Source organism: Chaetura pelagica, unplaced genomic scaffold (assembly GCF_000747805.2).
Source record: "Chaetura pelagica isolate M959 unplaced genomic scaffold, ChaPel_1.0 scaffold425, whole genome shotgun sequence".
NCBI lineage: Eukaryota > Metazoa > Chordata > Aves > Apodiformes > Apodidae > Chaetura > Chaetura pelagica.
In genome coordinates, this window is record NW_009953205.1 from 29,973 (window position 1) to 55,163 (window position 25,191).

The window sequence follows — 25,191 nt, forward strand, 5'->3', positions numbered from 1 at the left end:
GTATAAATAATGAGAGGAATTTCCCTTCCATTATTTTGAACAGAAATCAGTGTTTAATGGAAAAGACCAAAATCACTGGGACTTACAAACTGATCTATTTTAAAAAAGGAAAAAACCCAAACCTCAACAGAAGTGTATTATAAATAAAAAAGAAATTAAAAAGCCCCATCCTTTTAAAAAGGTATTTTTAAAAAGAGGAAGCACTACATACATTTAAAAGACAAGCTGAATTTAATATAGAAAGGCAAAAAAATTCAGAGATAAGGTCCAGAGGTAAACTCTGACTGTATTCAGCAAAGGAGCTACAGCCTCTGAAAATTACTGTAGATCTATTGATAAATAAATACAAGAGATAACTGAAAACTACCAAATCTAGTGACCACTGGGAAGATACTACAGTGATAGGTGACCACAGAATAAGAACAGCACCCAAACGCAGAGTTTGTTCTGTGTCTTCTACCTTGCATAATGCTACCAGAGAGAAGAGCTGGAATGGGCTTGAAGAGCTAAGTATGCCTAAAATATCCTTCTGAATTATTCAATAAAATTTTACTGTGGTTTGATAGGTCAATCCAGGTTAGATTACAATAACAGCATGTTCAAAGCAGGAGAATAAATTAAAGTTTGGTACTTTGGTGCCTCTGGGTAGATTACATTATTCTAAAAAAATCCTTTCCTATGCATTTTACATGTTTTTTTTTGGAAAAAGAATAAAACAAAAAGATGAAAATGTCTCTTTGCATGTAACTGTCATACTTAGCTGAAGTCTGCGGAGCATGGGTCATATGATAAAGCCATTTAAAATGTTGCTATAAGGGAGTATGTTTTTATTACGTACAGTACAGCATGAAACTGTATATTCTACCTAGCTATAACAGGAATTCTGTTCTTGCTGCTTTTCAGCTTGTATAATTAAACTGGACAGAAAATGGCATGGACATCTACAGATAGCAAACAACCTTCTTCACTATGAGAAAAAACACTGAAAATGAAGCACTGAGTCTTCAAAAGAATGCAAACTCATATCTCAAAGGATAGTATGGCAAGAAAACTAATGACATTAGTACATAGTTAAAGTTGCTCTATCCTCATAATTGAGACGTCCTCTTTTCTTAGATCTAAGAATGTTCAGGTGTTGTTGGTTTAAAATAGGTCGTGGCATGAATATCTGAAGCAATTATTACTATCAGAAAAGTTTAGTTCACTTCTTCACACTTAAAGAGCATTTAACTTATGTTGATTGCTTTTTTTTTTTTCTCTGCTTCCCCCTTCTGCCAATAGCAAAACTCACAAGTTTTGGTCATGTAGGGATCTCATTGCACCAAAGGATATATGAAAAAATAATCAGTCTTTAAAGATCATTTGAAGCCAAGGAATAGAAAGGAGGCATTGAGAACAGAGAGCAGATGTCTTCCCTCAAAGAGTCAGTAGATAAGCTCTGAGCCAGCCTGGTCCAAGCATAATTGAGGGAGCTTTGAACTTGACTTTTCTGTATTCTCAGTTTATCTTAACATAGTGGCTTTTTCCTCAACCTGTTCGATGTCATATTGTTAGCCAGTGTTGAAGCTGTAAGGGAACAGAAGCAGTTGTATAACAACATGATATACTCAAAATTATGATAGCAAGAGAGATTTTTTAACACATTAGTTGAAAAATCTAAAATTGCAAAGAGGTTTCAAAATAACAGAACTAAATTTATGTGGATTCAAGTTTGCAGTGAGAAAAAGACTGAATATAAAGGCTATTTAATCAGCTCTCAATTCAGTTTTAAAATTCAGAACTGCCAAATGTATATAAGAAGAATATTTTTGTACTTGTTTGGTTATGATAGTCAGTGTTATGTTTACAAACTTAAACATCATGAACAAATAACTATCAATAGTAATTAACAAAGCTATTCCTTGTTGTTTGAAGGCAGCAACAAATCAATATGCCATAGTGTTTGCCATGGCTTGTAGTATCATTAAGAATTTACTTCAGAGTACAAGCTTTTCTAATTTAGGTGAAATTAATTTGCTTCCGTTTTGGCTTTATAGATTTGGGTTTAGAAGGCCTGGTACTGTGTAGAAATGGCTGTTTATAGCTGACTTGCACAGCAACACATGCTTCTGGAAAAATCAAGTTATTACTTATAGCTGGAACATGATAGCTTCAGAAGAATGAAGATGGGAATGGGGGGGAAAAGAAGGCAGGAAGAGGTGCTGTGCTTACATCAAATAAAATGTGGTCATGAAACAGGAAGCCTTTTCTTCCTGCTTTTGGTCTGCATCCCTGAAATCTATATTTGGATTATTTCCTTTAAAATTCAAAATTATACTTCAAACAGTACTTTTCAGAGTATGCAAAAGACAAATTTCTATTTTCAGTACCAGCATACAAACCACCACTAGAAAATCTGGATCGTATTTTGAGGTGATGTACATAATTCTAGCTGCTTTCAACTTTAAAGACAGAAAGTGGTCTGGCATGAATGCTGATAAGTGTAACAAGCTTCATATTTGCATCCTTTTTATCTTCTACAAAAAGGACTTTATTTCAATAAGCTCATTTTATTTGCTAAAAGGAAAGCAGTGTTTGGAATCCTGTAGCATATTTTTCATGGCTGCTTAAGAAGTCTCCAGCAGTGTTTTCAATCAACTTGTAGGCCTGTGGGGAAAGCCTGTTCCACACAACCCAGCACATAATTTTATCATGACTATCGTGTCTAAGTTTTGACACTGGATATTTGTTTGCTATTTACCATGTGTTGTGGTACATAACTGGAGTTTAGGAAATGTGACTTCAAATTGCTGTGCAATAACTGAATGAGATGCTATGCACGTGATAATTTGGAAATACCTTCATATCTTGATGAGATCTCATTGTATTCAGATAAAACCTGACATACTGGATTCAAGTGATCTGTAAAATTGTGCCTTCTGCTTAGTTGAGGAAGGAAGTTGCCAAAAGCCTTCCAACAGAGTTGATGGGAATGGTACTGAGCCTCCAGCATCTTGTCATGCTGGCAGAAAAAAGAGCCACAGACCTGCACAGGTACCTACTACGATGAGATTAGTGCAAAACTGTAGTTGCTGCTAAAGACAGGAAAGGGTTGGTAGCAGGAGAGGAACCAGGGGAAGAGGAGTACAAACCTTAAACTGCCTGACATTTCCTTGGGCCACGAGTTGCTGCTCATTTTCTGGTGTGATGCAGTAAGCTAGTCTCTAAACCAGATGAGAAGAAGAAAAAGTCAGCCATATGAAGAGGGATTATGTCTATAATCCCCAGTCTATAATGGGGAAGTAGCATGAACTTTATTTATAATGGTAACATAAAGCTTTAATATCACTGTGTCTTGTGCCTTTAACTTAGTCACTGAGAGATCAAGCTTACTATAAGCCCCTTGGTATTAGCCTTTAATATAAGAAGCAACAGTAGAAAGTTTATGCAAATAGTAAGTCCAAATATTTAGCAAGTGCATATGGAAAAGAACATCAGGAACAAGGTGGTATCACAGGCTTTACATTCCCTAAATTCATACTTTTCTCTTTGTGGTGTAATGAGGCTGACTAGTCCCAGTGGGAGAGGAAGGAGGTACTGACTGTTTCCCAGCTCATCTCTCTTGTCTACCCTATGCTTTGCCACTTGGGATCACATGAAGATTTTTGGTTTCTTGTGAACTTTCAACCAACTTAAGGAGTTCTGTTAGAGTGTGCTTTCCCCCATACTTTTAGAGCTACAAGTTAGGGCATCATATCTTAAAATAGTTATTTGTATGTCATACACTAGACTGTGCTATTTTTGTTGTGGGAAGACTGCAGAGTTGCTGTCTACAGGAGCTGTAAAAATTACTAACACTATACAGTGCATGAGCAAATGTGGTTTTGACCAAAGGCTTCTGCATCTTAACGTAGCTAAACTTGTGCAAGCTGGAAAAACCTTTTTGGGTCAGAACAATTTATTCTTTGACACTTTGTAGCTACTAGAAGTTGGGTTTGTAATTCCAGGAATGTAACAAACCAAAGGGCTTATAGAAATACTGGAAATGAGCGCTAGGAATTGTGCACACCATTGAGATGTTGGAGCGGATGAAAACAGGGCAGGTGAAGAGTTCCCACTTTGGGGTGTCTTTCTGACGTGAATGATAACTGAGGTGACTAATATTTCAGAAACAAGGCATTTATCCCTTGCACCTGCCAGGTTGATGTGAGGGGGATGTGCCCTGTCTGGGTAAAGGGTGAGACCCAATTTTCTTAATTCTCTGTGGGAGGGTAGTTCCATTAGAGGTTTTAAGACTATGTGTGATTGAATATGATAATGGAGGTAAAATTAATATGATCATACTTATATGATCAATGAACCATAATCCTGCGCCATTTTGGCCTGTTACATAAAAGTATGAGGGAGTGAACTGTAAGGAAATAGGGATGCATTTTTCCCCCCCATAGAAACAGGATCTTTTAAATATAATTATCTTGCACAAGCAAATGCATTAAATTAAAATGTCATTATTAAGGTTGCAATGTTAAATTCCTTGCTGTTAAGCATATAATTAGAATAAGATGGCTACAATATTTTTTTTTTCCCCTCAGTTTCTGCTTTATTCAATGCACAGACCAGGCATGTTATGCATGAAGTGGATTAATGTAGTGCAAGATGCTGTGGTCTAGTTCTCTGGTTCTTTTACTGAAGTAGTTAAAAAACAACTGACTAGATGAGACCATAAGTGGTGCCTATGTCAGAATTTTCTTGATTTCCAGATCTGTTTCAGCATCTTGGTCTATCCTGAACATAAAGGTTCTTCAAGAAGATAGATATTAGTGATGATTACAATAGAAAGTTCTTTAGTAATTCTAGCCCTGGCAGAATGTTGAAGTAATTCCAGTAAAAAAAGGATAAGGATAAATATTTGTCAGAGAAAATAAAATACAAAGTGGTTGCTGTTAAAGACAGAATGCTGGGCTAAATGGATCTATTGCTGTGACCCAGTAAAGCATTTCTTCTGTCCTTGCTGGGTGGTCATTAAATGAACAAAGGCCATCTTGAACACAGGGTTGCTTTGAGGCACAGCCCAGCCTCCCAGCATGTGGATACATGTTTGCGGGCTCTTATAATGCTAAGATAGGTCTGAGTTAACTTTGTATATATAACAGTTTACAGCACTCCAGTGAGTGAATAAAGATACCTTGGACTGAACTCTGTTTAGGCAGAACTATATATGAAGACTGAGAATGAAGATACCATATTTTGTAGAGTTGTTTGTTAATAAGGAAAAAAATAGTTTCATTAACTGGATGAATTGCATGGATTAAAAATATTTTTTTTTTTTCAGAATTATTATGGTGCTTTCTGGAAAGCTAATTTCTATCTAGAAGCTAAAAAAGCATGCACTAATGCTACCTTAAAACTCCAGTTCTTCTGATGGTTGGATCCAAAAGGTCACTCATAAGTAGTAAATTTCATGAGTAAGAGAAACAAACTGCCAACTTAAATCCAGCCATTTCATTTCATAGCAACATTTCATGACATTTTATTAGCATTTCACTTACTTCTTTAAAGGTCCCACGCACATTCATAAATTTATAGATAATATAGGCAGGCACAAGTATCATTGAAGATAATGCTATTCCCCAGCCAATGCGATTTGCCCAGAGAGGAAAGGTGTAGTCATCATAGGTCAATGGTTTGAAATTTATTATGCTGACTATCACGACAAACTAGGGAAGAAAAAATAAAATGAGACAATTTTGAGATGTTGAAACTTAGTGGAAAAGCAATTTTGTATGTTTTATTAGGCAGGCATCCTAAGGTATATTGCAACCCAGTTGTACCATATACCTTCATCCTATTTACTTTGTGCCTCTTACTGCTTAAACTGTTGAAGTTCTTGATGCATTTACTAGTATCAACGATTTCTTTTAGCTCCTCTGAACACAGATTAATTGATATTTTTTGCTGCGAAGATCAGGTGGTTATCTGCTACTTCCTCATTTAAACTAGTGTTACATAAAAAAAGGATTCTCTAGTCAAGAAGAAACTTAGCAGGATTTATTGTTTGTTCCTTCTTTGTTTCCGAGAGGCATTGGGCTTCATTTAGCATTTTTGTACCTATTTTTCAGTGGGAGGCATGATGCAAACACCAGTATGATATGTTTACTAAGGAAAGGTCAAGCAGCCTTAAGATCTGGAAAACAAAGTGTGTGGTGTTATCCTGTCCAGTACTAGGTGTAAGCAGGAAAGAGTAGGGTAACACCCTATTTTCCATATGGGAAATAAAATCCCATATAGCTTAAATCCTTATGGGTTGTGTAATATGTCGAGTTTCTTAATTTGGTTCTCTGGGCCTATAGATTCTCTTTCATAAGGCAATTTCAAATTACAGTATTTTGGGTTTCAAAGATAACACAAGGAGAGTAATGGTGTGGGTTAAAAGTAGCTCTGAGTGTGAAATACAGTTACAAAAATACTAATTCCATTTTGAGATTTTCTTGGGATGAGGTACACAGCTGCAGACATTATGGTTTTGAAAAAACTTCAAGGAGACAGTTCCTAATACCAGGTACCTGATTAACCCAAACCTACCTTTCTTTATATTAAGGAGAATTGTATTTATGCTTTGAAACTTCTCCAATACATAACCAGTCCCAAACAGGGGCCACTTCGCACTGAGCATGCATGGGATTGTTAGAGCACATATTATACCAAAATCTGATAATTTTGTAGCCTTTTTCCAAATTACCTTGAACTATACTCTGCTCTTGTGAGACCCCACCTGGAATACCATGTAGAGCACTGGAGACATTAGGTCATAAGGTAGTGGTATATGTTGCCTGGGAAGGTTGTGGATGCCCCCTCACTGGAGGTGTTCAGAGCCAGGTTGGATGAGGTTTTGTGCAGCCTGGGCTTGTGGAAGGTGTCCCTGCTCATAGCAAGGAGGTTGGAACCTGATAATCTTTAAGGTCCTTTTCAACCTTCACCATTCTATGATTCTGAGATTATGCATAAAAGAACTAAACTGATTTTGTAATTTGTTTGTATTTTCTACGCTTATGTCTCAGTCTTTTCTGGTGAAGCAGTTTGTGTGCTTCATAAATGTGGTATAAAAATGCTGTTTCTTAGATCAAGTGATGAAATTTCTGGACTTTGTAGTTTTAAATGATAAAGCTGAATACTGGGCTACCTTTCTCATGCTGGTGACTATCCTTATAGTTTTCACATTTAAATTTCTATATTTACTTTATTTTCTTAATGTATTGAATAGTTAACCACAAGTAGGCTAGAAGAAAGTAAATTATGTTAACTTTTTGCATAGAAATCAAGATTGTAATGTCCCTGTTGCCTTTCAGAAAACTGAGAAAATGTACAGTTGTAACAAGACTGCCCAGTGCCCCTATGCAGTGTGATATTGTGCCCATATGTTTGAAAATATATTGTTGACCAGTAGTTAAGTTGATGTTTCAAGTTCAGCACTTACAGCTGGAAAAATAATTGTGCATTGTGAGGGCTGAAAGGTGCATTACTCACAGATTCATTCTGACCCTTATGTTTATGGTCTTCTGTAGGAAGATATCAGGGCCATTTAACCAAGACATCTTAAGCTGTCTAAAAGTGAGACTGACAATGACTTCAGCTTTCTCTAGCTAGCTTACTAGAACTCTGCTCTTTGTGGCATTAAAATTTTCTATAGCATCCTAATGTATAAAAACCTAAGGATGCTTTATGCAGCATTTTTCTTTCCTGCTTGAGTCAGCATCTTTGGAGTGCTGCAGGATATAGTTCAATACAAGCTTCTCCTACAGAACAGTGTTTAAAAGGATAACTAATACATGCTTGGTAGGTGCTTTGTGATAAATTGGTGGCAGAAGCTCTTAAATACAATAAAAAAGTGGACCTGAAGGCTTTCATAAAAGCCTACCCAGTGTATTTTTGGAATATCAGAACTGCTTTAAGAATGCAGAGTTTTAATACAATTACTAGTCTCCTAAAATCATAGCAAGGTTGATTTTCTGTATTATTCATCCTGACATTTTGATTTACAAATATGTATAGGAAAATATCACAGTATAAAACTGTAGTTCTGAATCTAACCTTTGCACAAAGTAACCAAATTCATGCTCTGGGATTTTTCCTCCCCCAAATGCAGTGAAGCAATTGTTTTTCACATCAAACAGCTTACAATATTCTAAGTGTAATACTTGCAATACATGTCTTCCATGTTTTACATAGCTAATAACTTGATGTAGTTGAATATTGGTTATTCTAAGGTGTCATTCCACAATTTGAGGATCTTGATATCCTCCAATGAATAGTAAATTCTTGCTAACAAATTTTCTTATCCCTGGTTATTTTGTTTTCCCAACATAATTATTTCTGTTTAATATGCATTAATGTTGCTGGGATGGGAAGAACACTGCTTATGCTTTCAGTGTTCCCTAAGATAAACTGCTTTCTTTAAATCTTGTAAAAGTGAAGACGACCACAGCGACAATTATCTTCTTTCACAACTGCAGTGTATTACACAAATATAATTAATGACATTGAGGAGAAAAAAATCATTAAATCAGTGTCTTCTATTTATCCTGACAACATCAGGCATCGTAATTAGTATCTTGCTCTTGATACCTATTGTATATTCTAGGAAGCAGCTTACTGTTGTTTTTTGTATAATGAAATAATTGTCAACACTTACCAATAAAAAAGCAGGGCTAACAAATTTCCAGCACAGTCTCCAGTAGAGGCCTGGCTTGAAGCCCATCATTTGTTGAATATCCTCACTGAATCTGTCCACACCTAAAGGGGATAATATGAACATTAGATTGGTGTAGGTTTAAACTGATGAGGAGCTTGAAAGACCAAAACATTTCATTTTTCAGAAAGCAGACAGTAATGACTTCCAAATCATAAGACATATAATAACATTGATGTCCTTTCAGTGTCTAGATGTCTTTGACATCACTTTATCCAAGACTGTGCCTGTGAGCACTTAAGGTCTGTTTCAAATAGCATTACTATTGACAAGTGGTATTTCACCTAGAATTTAAGTTGTGAATGGGATGTGCATTTTTTAAATAGTTGTAGACTATTGTAATCCACTTCCTCAATAATGACTGAAGGAGAACCCAGACCTTACTCAAAATGCTTACTGATAATCACATAGAATCATACTATCCCTAAGTTATCAAAGGAGGCTTATTTGTTTCACATAATGGCATATGTTATGTATCATTCAGTGTTTCACTAAATAGCACAAATGTTCATTATATCTATGACAAATGTAATTTCACCTTCTATTACCTTTCCAAGGAACTGGGTAGATGCTGCTTCTGTTCAGTGTAAGTATGTACAAAGCTACATTAGCTAAAAACAGGTGGCCTTTTTAAAAATATCCTGTGTTTTTGAAAATTATAATACTAACTAGAATATTCTAAAATTGCTACCTCTCTATGCATCTGCACATCTAGTAACATAGTTGTTGTAGATACCTTAGAAGAAACATGATCTGTTTATGTGAGTAAAAATCAAGAGTAGTAAAAAATTTTATCTGCTGCAGTAATTAAGAAAGCAGAGGATAACATGAAAATCATTAAATGAAGGCACAGATCAGATGAATCGTGCTTATTCTACTGGCAATATAGAATAGTGGTTTAGAAACATGGGTGGCTTGATTATTATCAAAGCCTTGATAGTAACATACAACAGTTCAGTATAAGACTTTATATATTAGCATGCAAGAAGTAATATACAAGAATTCTGCTGTCAGGAAAACTATGTAACAGTGTTCCATTCAAAATAACTCAAACATTAGCTACATGCAGTGGGATTCAGTGCAGTGCAGAGAAATGGAGACACCAGAACAAAGTGTTTAATGAGTGACATAGTGGCCAGATGAGGAAAAGACAACTACTTTGTAAATTATACTTGATGTATTCAGGAAGTTTTCTTTTAATGCCAAATTCTATTAGCTAAACATAAGAAATCTGATTTTTTGCCATTGATATTTGTTTGTTAAGAAAGGATGCACACTTTACCATAATAATTGTTTTTTTCAATGCATATCAGTTCAGTAGGTTTTATTTAATTTATTTAGTGTAAATAATTAGGATGGCTTGAGCTAGTCCTCTACATGCAACCAGAATGTAACATATTTACAAGGTCTGGACATCTGAGTATAAACTTCCCTTTGATTTCCATCCTTTCACCTCCCCAATATTATGTACAGGTGAAGCAAAGCAGCCAGAAGGATCTCCAAATGCTCTTTAAATTTAATCTAATTCTATTTGCAGTGCCTTTTGTGAACTTTAAAGCGACTGAATTTCAACTGCTATGAATACTGAGTGAAATTTATTATTGTGCAGAAGGTCAAAGACAAGGACTAGATATCTCAAAAAATGTTATTCATAGGTTTCCAGACAGATGTACCCAGAGCACAAATCCTGCTTTGTGTTCCATTTCTGCTGAAAATGGAAGATGGGCAGGCCATGCTATCAGACTGCTCTTTCAACAGCATTTTTTTTCAATATTATATGTATTTGAATACATAGGATCAACCTGTTCAAAGGATCAACCTGTGAAGTAGAACATAGCTGTAGCTGGAGATGATGGTACCTGTAGGGCTGTTTACCTGTAGTTTTTTTGTTTTTGGTTTGTTTTTTTTTCAGTTCTTGAAAGAATTTACCCAGGTTTTATTTGTGATTCTGTAGCATAAACTGAAACTGTGGGTGGCATGTCAGTTGCAGGAAGGAACGGGTAAACCACAAACAAAACTGCATGTTACTTGCTGGAGACCTGGTGTTGAATATGGTAATAACCTCCTTGCTTTTCCAATGAAAAACAAGATAAACTTGCAGTTTAGGAGCAGGTCCTGATTAAATACACTGAACCCAAAGACAATTTTGGTGTAATTTGTGAACTAATTAACACTATAGCTGCCTGAGAATGTCTCCACTGTAATGGTCTATTACAGGGTAGTGAAAATTTGGGCCACATACATTATGTTGTGTTGGCAAGGACATTAAATCAATATGCAAAAAATAACAGATTAGGAAGAAAGTGAAAAGTGGGTTTGGCTATAAATGCAAATTACCCTCCTCACATTGGGACATCCGTTTTTCATCTCAGTGATGCAGAGGTCAGATAGAAAGAAAATCTACATGTTAACAGTACTTCCTGTACCTGCTGCCTGCTGGTCCTTTGTAAGTCATTTTGCTCTATGGGCTCAGCCAATGGTTTCAAAACCACTCACTTGTACAGAAGCCCTTGAGCAGGTCCTGGCCCTGAGGTGAAACTGCTCAGTGGCCATAGCTGAAATAATTTCTGGGCATGTTTCCAAAAAAGTGTCATAGCTCCAGCAATCGTTTGGATCCCTAAGCAATCTTTGTGTGTGTTGTTTTCCCCCTCTTGTCTTAAACTATGTAATTCTTCTATATGCTTGAATTTTTTTTTTTTAATTTGGAAAGTAAAATTAGTAGTAATGCCTTTAATGCCATCCATTTAAATGCATGCAAGAAATTGAATTAACTGCACTAAAATAACATAATAGTAAGAAAAAAGGTATATTGAATCAATCTTGAAGTTATTTTGTGCTTTGTCCCCTTTCTCTGTGCATGTTACTTCACTGTTTTTTCTCCCATATCAAGTTTTACTTGTGTGTGCATCTGTAACTGTATGAACTCTCACAGTTCATATGTGAATGAAGAGCTGTATTGAAACTGTTTAATTGATCCATCTTATATTTTGACCCTTGGGAAATTACAGTAAGTGATATAACCATCATATTTTTCCTGTTGGAGGAGTGCTTGGGAGTTCTCTAGTTCAGCCTCTTGCTCAAATCAAGGTCAGCACAATATCCAAATAACTTTTTCCTTGTCCAGTTGGTTCTTGAAAACCTCCAAGAAACGAGTCATCAAGCATTCTTTGGACAAGCTGTTCCAATGTGTAATTGTCCTAATATAGAAATTTTTCTTTTCCTCCTTTCAAATTGATCTTGGTCTCATGTATTCTCCTGTCACGAGACTGAACAACAGTCTCTTTAATTCCTGAGTCTCCTTTCTAACTCTGAAGCGATGTTACTTGTTAGTGGATGACCCTCACCTGGTGGCAGTAAGGGAGAAAGCCATACCAGTACCATTACCAAAGAAGGGCAGCTGTGCTAGGGTAAAACCAAGCAGAACAGTATGAAACATTTCCCCACCATGGCAGTGCAGTAAGCTCTCCAAGCTGGTTTGCCACATTTGTATTTTCATTCTATGGAAATGTGAGCATTCATATTTTGTTTCTTGTGCCAGGCACACATCCATACAAAAGAATCTGCGAGCAAAGATGAGCACCATGCAGTCAGTATTTGTTTATTTTTTTTTTTCCCTTTTGCAAAATCAAACAGTGAATCTTGGATTTTTCTCAAATAAAGCACCCTTTGGTCTGACATTTCAGTCTGAGGCACCTTCTTTAGGGAATGATTTAAGTAAATAAAAGCAATGAGTCTTCAGGTGAAGATCAAGATCATTGCTAGCTCATACTGAGCTTATTCTAGTCATTCAGGGAGATGTTCACATTAAAATTTGATTGAGTAGAGATTTTCTGTGAATGAAACTGAAGAGCAGTTTTGTATCAGTGGGAGAGGTGTCTGGCTTTTCTTAGAGAATTCATTGGAGGGATGATATCAGGGTTGCACAAGATGAAAATGGTAACAAGCTAGCAGTTGTAGCTGAAATATATCTGTGTAGTAAAACAACCCTTTTCTCCCTTCTCTTACAAATTCAATTGGCCTTCACAAGAAGCACCTTCACAGTAACTGGTCCAAGGTACAACCTGAACTAAATTTCCACCTTTTTGGTCTGTGCCAAAATGTCAATGCTTGCCTTCAGGCTGGCTTAATATTCGGCTGGGTCATTAAGGCAGCTGGGGTCTATCAGAAAAAAAAGAGGTAGACAAGACCATGCCAGCTTTAATCAGCTTAAATGGCACCTGGGGCTGTAATAAGTTCTTTAGAAAGCAACAAGTCATGCTGTGTCCGTAAAAACATCTGTCAGCTGCTTAAGACAAATGAATAGAGATATCCCTGGTTATGGGGAGGCAGGAGGGAGAAAGGAAAGGATGATAGACATAAGATGATACAAATAAGGAGGAGTTTACTATCCCTGGCTTAGTCTGTGAACTAGCTATTGTAAAGTGCAGTAGATCCTATTTTAATAGCAGCAGATAATAACTTGCCCTCACTCAGTGAAGAATGTTTTCATACCTCTGCTTCTAAGCTAAACTATGATGACTCCTTTGCACTCAGCTCTCTTACATGGATTAAAGACAGTTATCTGGGAAATCTAGTGCCACCACTATTTTGAGAGAGAACAGAATATGAGCTGCTAGTTCCATCCTGACGTTGGGTGACAGAATTAATACACTGTTTCTTTAGTAGACTGAATTGCTTTATGCATGAATGTCCTTCTTTCACCTGTTATTTATCAACAGTTTTTAACTGCAAGAGAGAGGCATAACTTAGTACAAAATACTAGAAGTACTATCATTTATGGTATTTAGGATGTTGAGTATTCCATACCATGCTATGAAATAGTATAATTATTAAACCACTAGTTTTACAATTAAGTCTCAAACAGGAAGGATTAATGTAGGAATTATTATAACTCTCTAAAGACAAACTGCTTTTATTTGTATTGCATGGAGGTATCTTTAGACTGGCCCTGGTGAACTAGGGAGAGAGGAACAGGTGAGTCTGTATTTATGCAAAGCTACTTGCTGTGAAACTACCAGGTATATACCTGCTACTGCAAGTCATTTACTGTTAATAGCTGCAAAATACTGGCAAAAGTAGTAACATTTCCATCCCACTGCAGTCTCCTTCATCAGGCAGTTTTATTTGACTCTGTGCAGGGTTTCAAAGTTTGGCCAACTGAATGTCTGCCTTCCTGTCACTATGCATAGATCAGATGAAAATCACTATGAAACCTGGCTTGCCATGGTTTCACGTGTACAAGGCACTGCTGTTTTTCCTTAAAACAATGTGTAAGCCTGTCATGAGCACTCAGAATTTTAGAAAAGATTTTGCAGGTGCAGAATTAAATGCTTACCATAAAACCAGGAAACTCCAATTGCTTCCATTAGAACAGCAAACAATATTGAAGTCCCAGCTGCAAATGTGTCCAGTAGTGTGAGTACATAAATTCCACCCTGGTGTTGAGGAGTTAAAAGGTGCAATGAAACAAAGTTATAAATAGAATAATCTCAGTAGTTTAGTATTTAGTTAACAGAAATCTGCTTTACCTGAAACATTATCTTAACCCAAATGTTTTAATATGGAGCTGGTGCTGCCAATGAGTTCATATTTGCATACAAAAGACTGGAATCAGACTTCCAACTGTTTTAAAGAGGCTTTCTTTCACTTCTGTCCTCACTTGTCCTGGTTTGAGCCACGGTGAAGCAAAACTGAACAGGGAAACACAAGCCTCAGCTTGGCATGATTAATGAGTACTGCTGGCACTCAAAGTTTCCAGTGGAAGTTGAAGGTACTCACTGTGGGGGACTATTCAGCCTGTGGGACAGGGCCTGTCTTCATTATTTAATGAAGGTCTTCCTAAATTATTGGCAGGAATGGAGCTCTACAAAAGTTTCCTCAAGCCATTATCACTCAGTTTGTACCTAAGTCAAATTCTTATGTAGTCCAGTGAATCTGCAGTCTCAGACTGATGTCTTATTTTCCCAGAGTGCCTGCATCTCTTTTTTCCAGTGCTTTTGCAAAGGGAGCAATTGCATGTTAAGTCTCTGTTACTGGCCCAGTGTGGAAGCAGCTTTTCATTGTTTAGTTTCTTTGCTGTGGTGTTATTGAGCCTTTGCTCAGAGGAGAGAGCAAACCAAACCATCTTCCTTCACAATAGCACATTTTTGTCCTTCAGTGGTTCATCACTGAGAATTCTAAATTAATTTACTAATGTCTTGTTTTCCTGGTATTTTTTTTTGGTTATAGTGTAACTAATTTTTGCTTCACTTTGGAATATGGTATGAATTAGTGTAAATCACATTAGCCCAAACTGAATAGAATTATTTAATGAGGAATGGAAGACGATAGTATGTTTACTTGTTTCAAAATGAAGCTGAATAAAGTGTTTCAGAAAATTTTGTCATGTGTAAACAACTGAAGTCTTTGGAGTTGCAGTAGATTTCCTTTTTTTTTTTTTTTTTTTTTTTTTACACGGAAATGTAATCTGGTTATGCCTGTTCAGAAGAGGAGGAACACAAATTGTTTTCCATTTATTTACCAATGGCATAAACAGCACTTATACTATTTAGATCTCTAGGTCATTTTAAACTCTACATTCACATTTTTTTTCTTATAAAAAGATGGTTTTCTGAAACAGCTGTGCATATTTACAAAAATAGAGAACAGTGCTTAGACCTCGTCTAGAATTTCAGTTCTGTAGATATTTGTCCAGAAACTGAATGAACTTGGTTTGTTGTGTTAGAAAGAAAATGTTGCTTCTTGAATGATATTTGAGTTTGACCTCTTATTTCTGCTCTACACCTGCTCTAAATACATGCCTTAGCTATCAGACTTAGTAAAGTGAATGATAAATACAGTTTTGTTAGAAACATGTTTTGAAAACACAGCCTTAAAATTTCAGACAACAATACTAGACCAATTAATTAACTGTGATGGGATTTTTCTAGTGTTTTGTACACTCTAGAAATTATGTTCTTCAGTTATGAGAGCAAATACATTTAGACAAGTCTGGGCAGTTTTGTACATTCCAGCTGCTGAGTATAAAACAGTTTGTGTCTAAACAGATGCCATTATTTAAAAGCTAGAGCTAACTTGTTGACTTGAACTGTTTCAGCTCACTTGAAGGCAGTGGAATTGCAGCCATTGACACCTGTTCAGATTCTTAACCACCAAGTTCTTCTGATCTTGTGTGTCAGGAAATAGTGTTCCAGATGAAACTTTGAATAAGGAAGGAGCATTTCCAATTCCTTAGGTTACAATGGAGATAGTGTGATATTAAGGATGCTTATATTAAATGATACAAAATATATTGAATGCATATTTTTTTAGAGTCTGAAGTGTTATCCAGTTTGAGAAAATTAGAGTAAAAATATTTGGGTGTTCTTTTAGTAGAAAAAAGAGCTCTATTATTTGTAAACTTAGGCCATTTCAATAATCTTAGTAATAGATCTGAAAACCATTTTTAGGGAAGGAGAGAGGTTTAGTACATCTACTTACATGTTAGCTATGTCAAGTTTCAGTTGTTTCCTGACAGTTTTGGCATCTTTGCTTACAGTGCTTTGCCTTTTTTGTCCAGAAAAAAAAAAAAAAAGGGGAAGTTCTCTCCAACCTAGAACACTGTGATTCTCCTCATGCTTTAATTAGTTGTCAAAAGCCAAACGAGGCAAATAATTCAGAATGATGGAAGTGATAAGTTCAGGTTTCTAGATGTTCAGGATAAGTTGTTTGTGTGCTTTTTATGGTGTTGAGAGTAAGAGATAAGATCTAGGTACATGAAAGAACATGAAGAAACACATAGGGGAGAGGAGCTCATTATTCTAAACTCCTTTCACAAGAAGTGAATGCTTCTTATTTGTTTCAAGAAGAGAATAGCAAGATGACTGAGGGTCTGGTCCTTGAAATTCTTAGTTCTTCACATGGATATAAGCACCCACCACAGTTCCATTTAATATGATTTTAAAAAACCCCCACAAAACCAAATAAAAACAACAATAGCACAGATGGTTCTTTGGAACAAAGACTTGTAGGTTCTGTTGATAGCTAATGATCTTGTGCAAAAAAAGCAGAGAAGCTTCATGTAGATAACAGTACAATTTGTGGTCTGACCATAAAGTTCTGGAAGAATTAAATTTTATAACAAAAATAGTCACCTGAGCCTACTCATATTTCTCTCTAATGAGATTACCTTATTGATGGAAACTTTTATTGTACTTACATTGGTGATGCAAAAAAGAGCAAGTAGGAAAGTGCCAAAAGAAACACCAAAGGTGAAGAGCTTTCTGTGCTGCTTCAGAATTCTGAAATCATCTGCCAAACCAGTGATGACAGCCTCCATTCCGCCCATCTGAGGAAATGAAGGCAAGAGCTCTTGTTAAATGCTACTGATGTTTGTAAATACAGATGAAAGAATATAAAGCATCTTGTTTCATTCCCAACCCCTGTATGATTTCTTCCTTTTCAGCTGTAAATCACTGATGTTCTAAGGTGTAATTTATTTTCTAGTGGTAGAGAGTTGAGTCAGAGAGCTGGATATCAAATGCAATTGTTGTTGGACCAATAGCCATATCCTCTGTGATCCCTGTGCTCACTCACCAGGATAGTAAGTAGACAGTACTTCAGGAAAAATTATAACTATTGTAATATATTTTGGGGAGGAGCTGGTTGCTTGAGTAACTTCAATGTCAAGACAAACACAACAAGCACCTAGAGGAAATGTACTGAACAAAAAGATTAATTGATTAACCAAATCCTTTTGACAAAAATCTTTGCAGATCTGGCATAATGACTACATAGGAAGCTTGACAGATAACATGAAAGGATTTAACTTTGTTTTCTAGAAGTGAATGCTAAATGTTAGCCATTGTTTTGCAATAAACTTCTCAGAATTTGTTACAGTGTTGTCATATAAATGATCTTGTAGAACATGGGAAGAGGCAGTGAGGATTATTTTAGCTAAGGACCACTTCTTAATATATAATGATTTATTCTCAATGTTAATTTCCTCTGCCAAGATAGATATGTACTAAAAAAAAAGTTTGTAAACATTAGTTTCTGTCCTTTTCCTTGTTCATTACTTAAATTTGAATGATCAGATTTCTTTGCTTATACATTTTGACAGTTCCATTTTTGTACAGATGTCTGTATTTCTGTGCCACTGCAGGCTTATATGCATGAATAAAAGTATTAGTATGTAATTCTTCCCTTTAGCTTTAGGGGTATTTGATTTTTAGTTTTTAAGTTCTTAATACTCCCTGCAAGGACTTGATCAGTCAAATGTGGCAGGAGAGTTGAGAAGACCACCATAAAAAGTACTGCATGACCTGAGTTTTCGTAAGTAAATAATGAAAAATCTAGAACAAAACATGAACAAGCAAATGCCTCTTCTTTAAGAAAGAAAGAGCTAAGCTTGGGCGCAGTTTATAATTTCATAGTATTTTAATTAGCTCCACAGGAAAGAGGTTTCTCTACTTGAAGGAAAAGTATGTTCTGCAATCTAAAGTCTTTGTCACTCAAGTGTTTCTTGACACTGCCTTAAATTTACTGCTGTGTTGCAAAGTAAAGTGTTCTGGATCTAAATGCTTTTGAGCATGTATTTTCTTAATTCTTCTCTGTTCCTACTGGTCACACATGCCGTTTCACTTTCAATCCTACGTGTTCGCTTACAATTGAAAAATGGCCAAGCTACAAACCCATATATAATCTTGCTGAAGACTTTTGAATAAGGACCCAGATCTTAAAGGCAAACTTCAATGAACCTGAGCAGGAATCCAAAAATGCAAACACTCTGAAAACATTTAGACCTCAGCCTGACCTTTATGGCTCAGACCTTCCTCCACAAGATCTCATTCAGCTATTTGCCAATGATTATCAAATCTTCTGGCTGCCATCTAATTCCTCTTTACTTTGCTCTCTTCAATGTCAGTTCATTCTTTCCCTTTCTTTTCCTTGAAAATGAACAAAGTTTTCTGAAGTTGTGAGCAGTGGGGACACTGTCTTTTGCCATTTCCAGCAAGAAATTCCTAGATTAGCTGTCTACATTCAGAACTATAAAAGAGACTTTTGTGCTTTAAAATAGTAAGAAAACCCCTAGCCTGCTAATAATGAGGAATATTTGTTCATGGTTTACTGTTCCTTAAAGACCGTTTATTTTTCCCAGAATTAATTAGCTTTTAAGCTATATATAACAGGATGTCTTGATGTCTCTTTGGCAAGAACAAAGCAGTACAAATGTTGCTCGGGGACTTGGGATATTTTCTGCACTGAAGTTTGTGATCCTGGTTATCATGATACAGTAAAAGTCATTGCATTATGGAAAGAGGAAATATACTTGTTAGACTAGACATTTTATACTAGTAAAATGAAACCACTGTGGAAATATTCTGGTGTGACTTCTATATTTTGACTAAATTTACAGGAAATTCTGTGTAATTGCTTGCAGAATAAATCAGACTGCTTTTAGACGTTGTCTTGAGCAGATGAATGAATTTCAGCACATGTAAAAATCTCTCCTAGAAACCACTCTGTTCAATGTCTTGCCTGTAGCTTGTATTTTGTAAGTAGAGCTCCAAAACCTTATTGCAGGTTTGTAGTAGTAATAGTTCATAACAGTGGTGTTGGGTCATACCTTTAAAAAGTAATAATTGTTGATGAACAGCTTCTCTAAGATCATAAAACACCAGTGGTGGCTAATTATATTTGCTGGCTTGTAAAAGAGTTAATCTTTTCCTAAACCTCTTAAATATTGTGAGTCTTTAAGTGATACTGCCAGGAGTATTACTATTGGTAAGTTGGCTGTGACTGTGAAAACAGATTCAGGGAATGTACAGAATGTTTATTTGAAATGTAATAAAGCCCCTGTCTAAGGCTGATACCTCTCCAGTTACAGAATATAACAATAAGGGAAAAAATGTCAAGGCTAGAAGGAGAAAGTACTCACAGAACTGTCGATGCCAAGAGTAAGGAGCATGATGAAAAATACCACAGCCCAAAAGGTAGACCCTGATAGAGTAGAAATTGCTTCCGGATACAGGATGAAAACTAAACCAGCTCCTGAAATTTTTTTTAAAAAATAATTTAATAATTATATTTCTTTGCTTCACAATACTGTTCACATTAATAAGGTTATGACTAAGATGTCTTTTACATCAGTCCACATCCCACTCTGAGTAGCTGTTGTATGAAAATTTGCATGTTACTAAAAATATATCTAAAATTCTTTAATTACTCATGACAGTTTTGTATTTAAAAAAAAATAAATCTATCCCATTATTTTCCACTTTTAATAATCTTTCATGGATTCCACAGCCTTACTAGATATTTTTCAACTATGTATTAGAGAAGGAACCCTGTGTATGTGGACTCCACTGTCTGGCAAGTGAACTCTAGGATGTCATGAGAGACACTGGAACTGAAATCATGAGTGACCTGTTACCAGTGAAAGGGCTCTACAGCTCAGCTTACCAGAACCTTCCAAAACAGTAGCCTCTGGCACTGGGAAGCAACACTTTCACAAAGTACTGTGCAGTGGTAAATGCTTGTTGCACAGGCTGAATTGGAGAGGGATAGAGAGGTGGGGAATTTTAGTTCAGTAGGTGTGAGATGAATCAATGGCAGTTATATTTCATATTTCAGCAAGGAGTTTTAGTTCCAAGTAATTTAATTCAGGTCACCTCCATGAGATTTTCACACACATGTTTGAAACAAATATAGACCCATTTGCAAAGAAATGGTGGACAAAAAGGGGTAAAACTAGTATAAAATTAACTTCCTACCTTCAGTGGCTACATCCTCGATTTTAACTTTGTGCTCATGAGCCATGTAGCCCAATATGGAGAAAATTGCAAATCCTGAGATGAAGCTTGTGACACAGTTAATGGTACTAGTCAGCAAAGCATCCCTAATGATGGAGAGAAGAACAGCCCAGTGAAAAAAACACACTTTAAGATTAAATGATTATTTTACAGCAATACGAAGATGCATGTAAAATTATTGTGCAATTATCCTGATGATCAAAAGCTCTTATCAGCTTACTGTGCTAGAAGAAAATGACATAGTTCTGTTTAATATTTTTATTTAAAACTGAGTTATGTTCAAAAAAACAAAGCTATGTTAAATTTTATGAAGTTAAAGGATAATGTCATTATCCTAGCTGGTAGCCTGGAGTGAAAGAGCCTTACTGTTCACTATTTCATGTGAGCAGTTATGCAGAACTATTTCCAGACAACTCCAGGAGTGTGTTTTTAGCAAACTTCTGTCATTCAGATGGCATTGGTAACCATCCTTAATCTGGAATTAAGTCTCTTCAGCTATGAAGTCAGCTGGGCTTTTCTGAAAAAAAATAGAACTCTTGTTTGCCAGATAGTTATGACAGTGAATTTAATTAAAAGGTTAAATATTATAAAATGTGCATCCTATAGTAATGATTGTACAAAGTTGTGGGATTTTATCAATCTGCCGTGGTATTATGGTAGATGTATGAATTTTCCTGGGTATTAATAATCCCTATTATGAAACCTTCTTTAGAAGTCTACCTTATCTGCACAGTGTCTGATATGTTGTCTTTTGCTGTATATGACCTTTAGAACAGAGGACATGGCTCTGTCAACATCAGTGATGTTTAATTAGCAGGAAGTAAATATGATTTCCTTTTATCAGTTACACTACTCAAAATATAGATGCCATACACCAAATTTTATTACTTTATTTTGATAACTTTGAAAAACTCGAGTCCTGCAATTCCTAAAGTTTTTTCCTGGGGGAAGGCTGGAGGATCAAGGGGTACCAGATTGGACCCATGAATTCAAATTCTTTTCAGTTATTAAAGAAAATTTCTAGATATTTGTCACTGCTAAGATGGCAAAAGTATTTCTTGTTTCCCTCAATTAAAAAACATTCTTATGCAAGTGAATAATTCTTCTTTCCATTTAGTCAGTAACTGAATTAAGTGATGCTTATTTCCTTATAAACTGAGCTGAGCTAACTCCCGGTATTTTGCATGGAAAACTAGATCATAATTTAAGTACAGATTTTAATATATTCTGGCCCTGATTTTCAGTAGTATCTTACTGTTATGGCACTGTTCCTCTCAAGGAAGTTGTGTTTAATGGGGGACAGCATAGTGCTGAATGTAGTATAGTGCCTTCCTTTGAAGACAGTGTTCTTTTCAATTTGTTCTGTTTCAAGAAATCCATTTGAATAACATATATCAGCACATTATGGAGTTACTTGACCAAACGAAGGATATTTGTAAGTGTTGTAAATGCTACTGAATTGAAGCTTGCTTTTATAATTAGAACTAAACCACAGTAAATAATGAAACTACAGATTACTGTTAGAGAGAAGGCAAAGCTTATGCAACAACATTGATATGATTTCATATCTAGTTTGTGGTGTTTTTTTTAGTTCCAGGTGAGATTTTTTTCTGTTTCAGAGCAGTAGAATATGTAAGAAAAACAGTTTTATAGTGAGCTGCTATGAGATTAATGCAAAATTATTTGCAGAAGACAATGTTATTTTGGAAGACTGCTAAGGCTTGTGTTCTAGCTGAAAGGTTCTCAAACCTGCTAATATTTCCTACTGCAAATAATCAGCTGGCAACCTAAATTCACTCTGAGTTAAATTCCAAGCTCTCTGAAGTTACCAGAAGTATTCCACAATTTCTGTTTTCCAGATGTTGGAGGCAGTTCAAATAGATACATTTTCCTGTACATTCCACTTTAACTTTTTGCCATCCTTCAGTTCACAATGTATTACTAATACATGTGTTTTCTGAATTTATATTTCATGGGAAAATGTAAAAGTGCTGCTTGTTTTCATTCCAAAATTGAATGTTAACAAAACTTCTAAATGTTGGAAGTTCTTAGATGCTGTGGAGCAGTCCTGGTTGAGTTTTCATGGTGGCAATTCAGCAAGATACTTATAACTGACTTGATTTAAAGTGCATTCTTAAATTGAAGATCAGCATAAAATATCTGAAATAGAATCCCAAAGAATAGAAACACTTCTGGAAACTGGAACCCTTATTCTTTTAGTTCCTGGACCTGTAAGTTTTCATGCTGTGTTCACTGTTGCTCTTAATAGTACTTTTGAAAGGCAAACATAAGCACAGTTTACACAGCTGTCTATAAAGTCCAAACCTAATCCCATTTGATTTTGCTGTATAGCAGATATCTTGGCAGGTTTCTGCTGCCAAAATTTCAGTAAGGAAGACAGTGTTTCAAGATTTGGGCTAGTTGCTATGTCCCCACAAGTCTGACCATCATTAATAAGTTACTAAAGATAGCTTAGTACTTATTCCAGCTGCAGTTAAGAATAAAATAGTATCATTCTGAAGCAGTAATGAAAGAATAGACTGTTTTACCTGTAGCAGTTGTTGTCAAACTTATTGTAACTGGCAAATGCAATTAAAACACCAAACCCGGCTCCTAAGGAGTAAAATATCTGAGTAGCTGCATCGATCCATACCTGCATAATGATACCAACATTGTCAGTGTCAGCTCAATCCAAAGATACATCAGAGAGATGGGAAATGCAAGAGTGTACAAGACAACTGGCTTTTGAAAAATGATCAGCACTTCTGCTTATGGGAGAGTAAGTGGTTCTCAGCCCCCATGAGATGTCACATGGAGCACAGTCATGGTCTGGAATGGCTTAACCCAAAATAATAAAGGCTGAGGCAGTGCACAGGTTCTCAGTGCATGCACACTGCTAGCACAGTAGGGTGTGTTACTTGGATCTCTGCTTCTGAGCTTTTACTGTGTAGTGAAATGTTTACATTAGTTTTCTCCCTGGTGGCAGAAATTCACTTCCGATGGTCCTTGTTCCAAGTTAGTTTGGAATGTACAACCAGAAACCTAAAAATAGTTAATGGGTCAAGGCAGGACATTTTCTTTCCCATAAGAGAGCTTTGTTCATGGAACTGTTAGTACACTTTACATGATAAGTTCTTGTTTCAGAAGATGAAGAATGACTGACATGCTGTGAACAGAACCATGCAGGTCATCTGTCACCTCTCCCACTTTGCTGGAAATGGAGTTGTTCCTGTGATAGTCATTAAATTTTGGTAGATGCAGTTTGGTCACTTTAAAGAACTGCGCACTAGGGAAAACATGTTTTTAATGCTGTAATGTTCTCTAAAGTGACCCTTCAGCTCAACATCCACTCAACATGTGTAGACAGTCAGGAACAATGCCACAGTGCTGGTCTCCTGAATGAGAAGCCTGAAAACAGTCTACCCTGGTTAATGAGGGTTTCAATTATTGAGTTATTTACACAGAAATATTTAAACAAGCATTTCCGTCAAGGGTGATTAAGCCAGCGGGGTGAATAATACTCAGCATTTCTCAAAATGAGATCTTTGGTGTTTGATTAAATTTGCCAAGTGCTCAAGACTATGAAAAACACTGGATTTCATCTTCATCCATCTCTACAAAATCAGATCCAAGATATCGATTCAGGAGCAGCTTTCTAACAGATATAAGCAGCTCATGAGCTCCATCTGTGTTGGAATTTTAATGCTAAGCCTTCACATTTGACCCAATGGAAATAGTGCCTTACCCCATTCTAATGTGGTATATGAAAGCAGTTATCCTTCTGATCTGATTTTTGGTGGTGTTTGTTTGTTTTTTTCTCAGAATAGTTAACTACAGACTACAGTCTGTTTGAACTCTGGGTTTGTAGAAAAACTTAATTTTATCAACTGATGAGTTAATTGCTTGAAAGAGAATATGAAGAACAATCTATAATGTGTTTATTGCGAACCAGTGGATAGGTGGGCATTTTAGATTTTTTTCAAATGGCAGTGCAAAAGGAGGGATGCAAAGCCTCCTGTGATTTTTCTTGTTTTTTAAAACTTTCCATAACTTGTTAACCAAGTGCCTGAATTTTAAAATTAATTTTGCATAAACGATAACGAGATCTACATGCTGCCATCTTAACGATCTTGTTTTTAGTGACTCTTTAGCTCTTTTGTGTCCTTCCAGTGGAATTGTACTCATTGAATTTTCCCTTCTCACTATTTAGTGCTGTTAAGCATCTGCTTAAGTCCTATTGATTCAAATAAGAGGCCAGCACCTGCTGCCTACCAAAGGAGTTATGCATATGCTTAATATCTGTTGAGGAAGAGTCTTGGCTTATAGTAGCTGATTATGAAACACATTGAGAAGATCAAGGTGAAGGGGGAAAAGGGAAGAAACCTCTTTTAGAATTAAGATTAAATACAGAATATTTCCTTTGTTAGAACAAAGCATGATTTGAAACAGACAGTGGGGCTGGTTCTTCTGCAGTTTAAGCTCATGTTGTCTGTTCACTCCAGCTGAATGGTTTCTGATTGATGTGTAGCCTAATTGATTTTATGGTAGTATATTGGGTTTGTATGCATTAAAAATGAAAACATAGAAGCTTTTTACAGGAGTCAGTCATCAGTCTTTACAGCTTCTTTCATAGTTGTTTGTGCCATTATCATCACTTCTGTGCATACTCTTTCC

General features: G+C 36.0%; 1 protein-coding gene across 1 annotated transcript in view; it reads right to left on the reverse strand.

Annotated features, from left to right (window-relative positions):
* Positions 1-784: 784 nt before the first annotated feature.
* The window catches only part of SLC6A2 (solute carrier family 6 (neurotransmitter transporter), member 2), a 40,901-nt gene continuing 16,494 nt past the window's right edge, over positions 785-25,191 (reverse strand). Inside the window, exons 5-13 of the mRNA XM_009997436.1 lie at positions 23,067-23,170; positions 20,479-20,603; positions 19,644-19,756; positions 16,923-17,051; positions 14,061-14,160; positions 8,669-8,769; positions 5,529-5,696; positions 3,132-3,203; positions 785-1,566 (exon numbers count right to left, since the gene is read on the reverse strand). Of these exons, the coding sequence (XP_009995738.1) occupies positions 1,543-1,566; positions 3,132-3,203; positions 5,529-5,696; positions 8,669-8,769; positions 14,061-14,160; positions 16,923-17,051; positions 19,644-19,756; positions 20,479-20,603; positions 23,067-23,170 (936 nt within the window). The 3' untranslated portion in view covers positions 785-1,542. The remainder of the gene's footprint in view (positions 1,567-3,131; positions 3,204-5,528; positions 5,697-8,668; positions 8,770-14,060; positions 14,161-16,922; positions 17,052-19,643; positions 19,757-20,478; positions 20,604-23,066; positions 23,171-25,191) is intronic.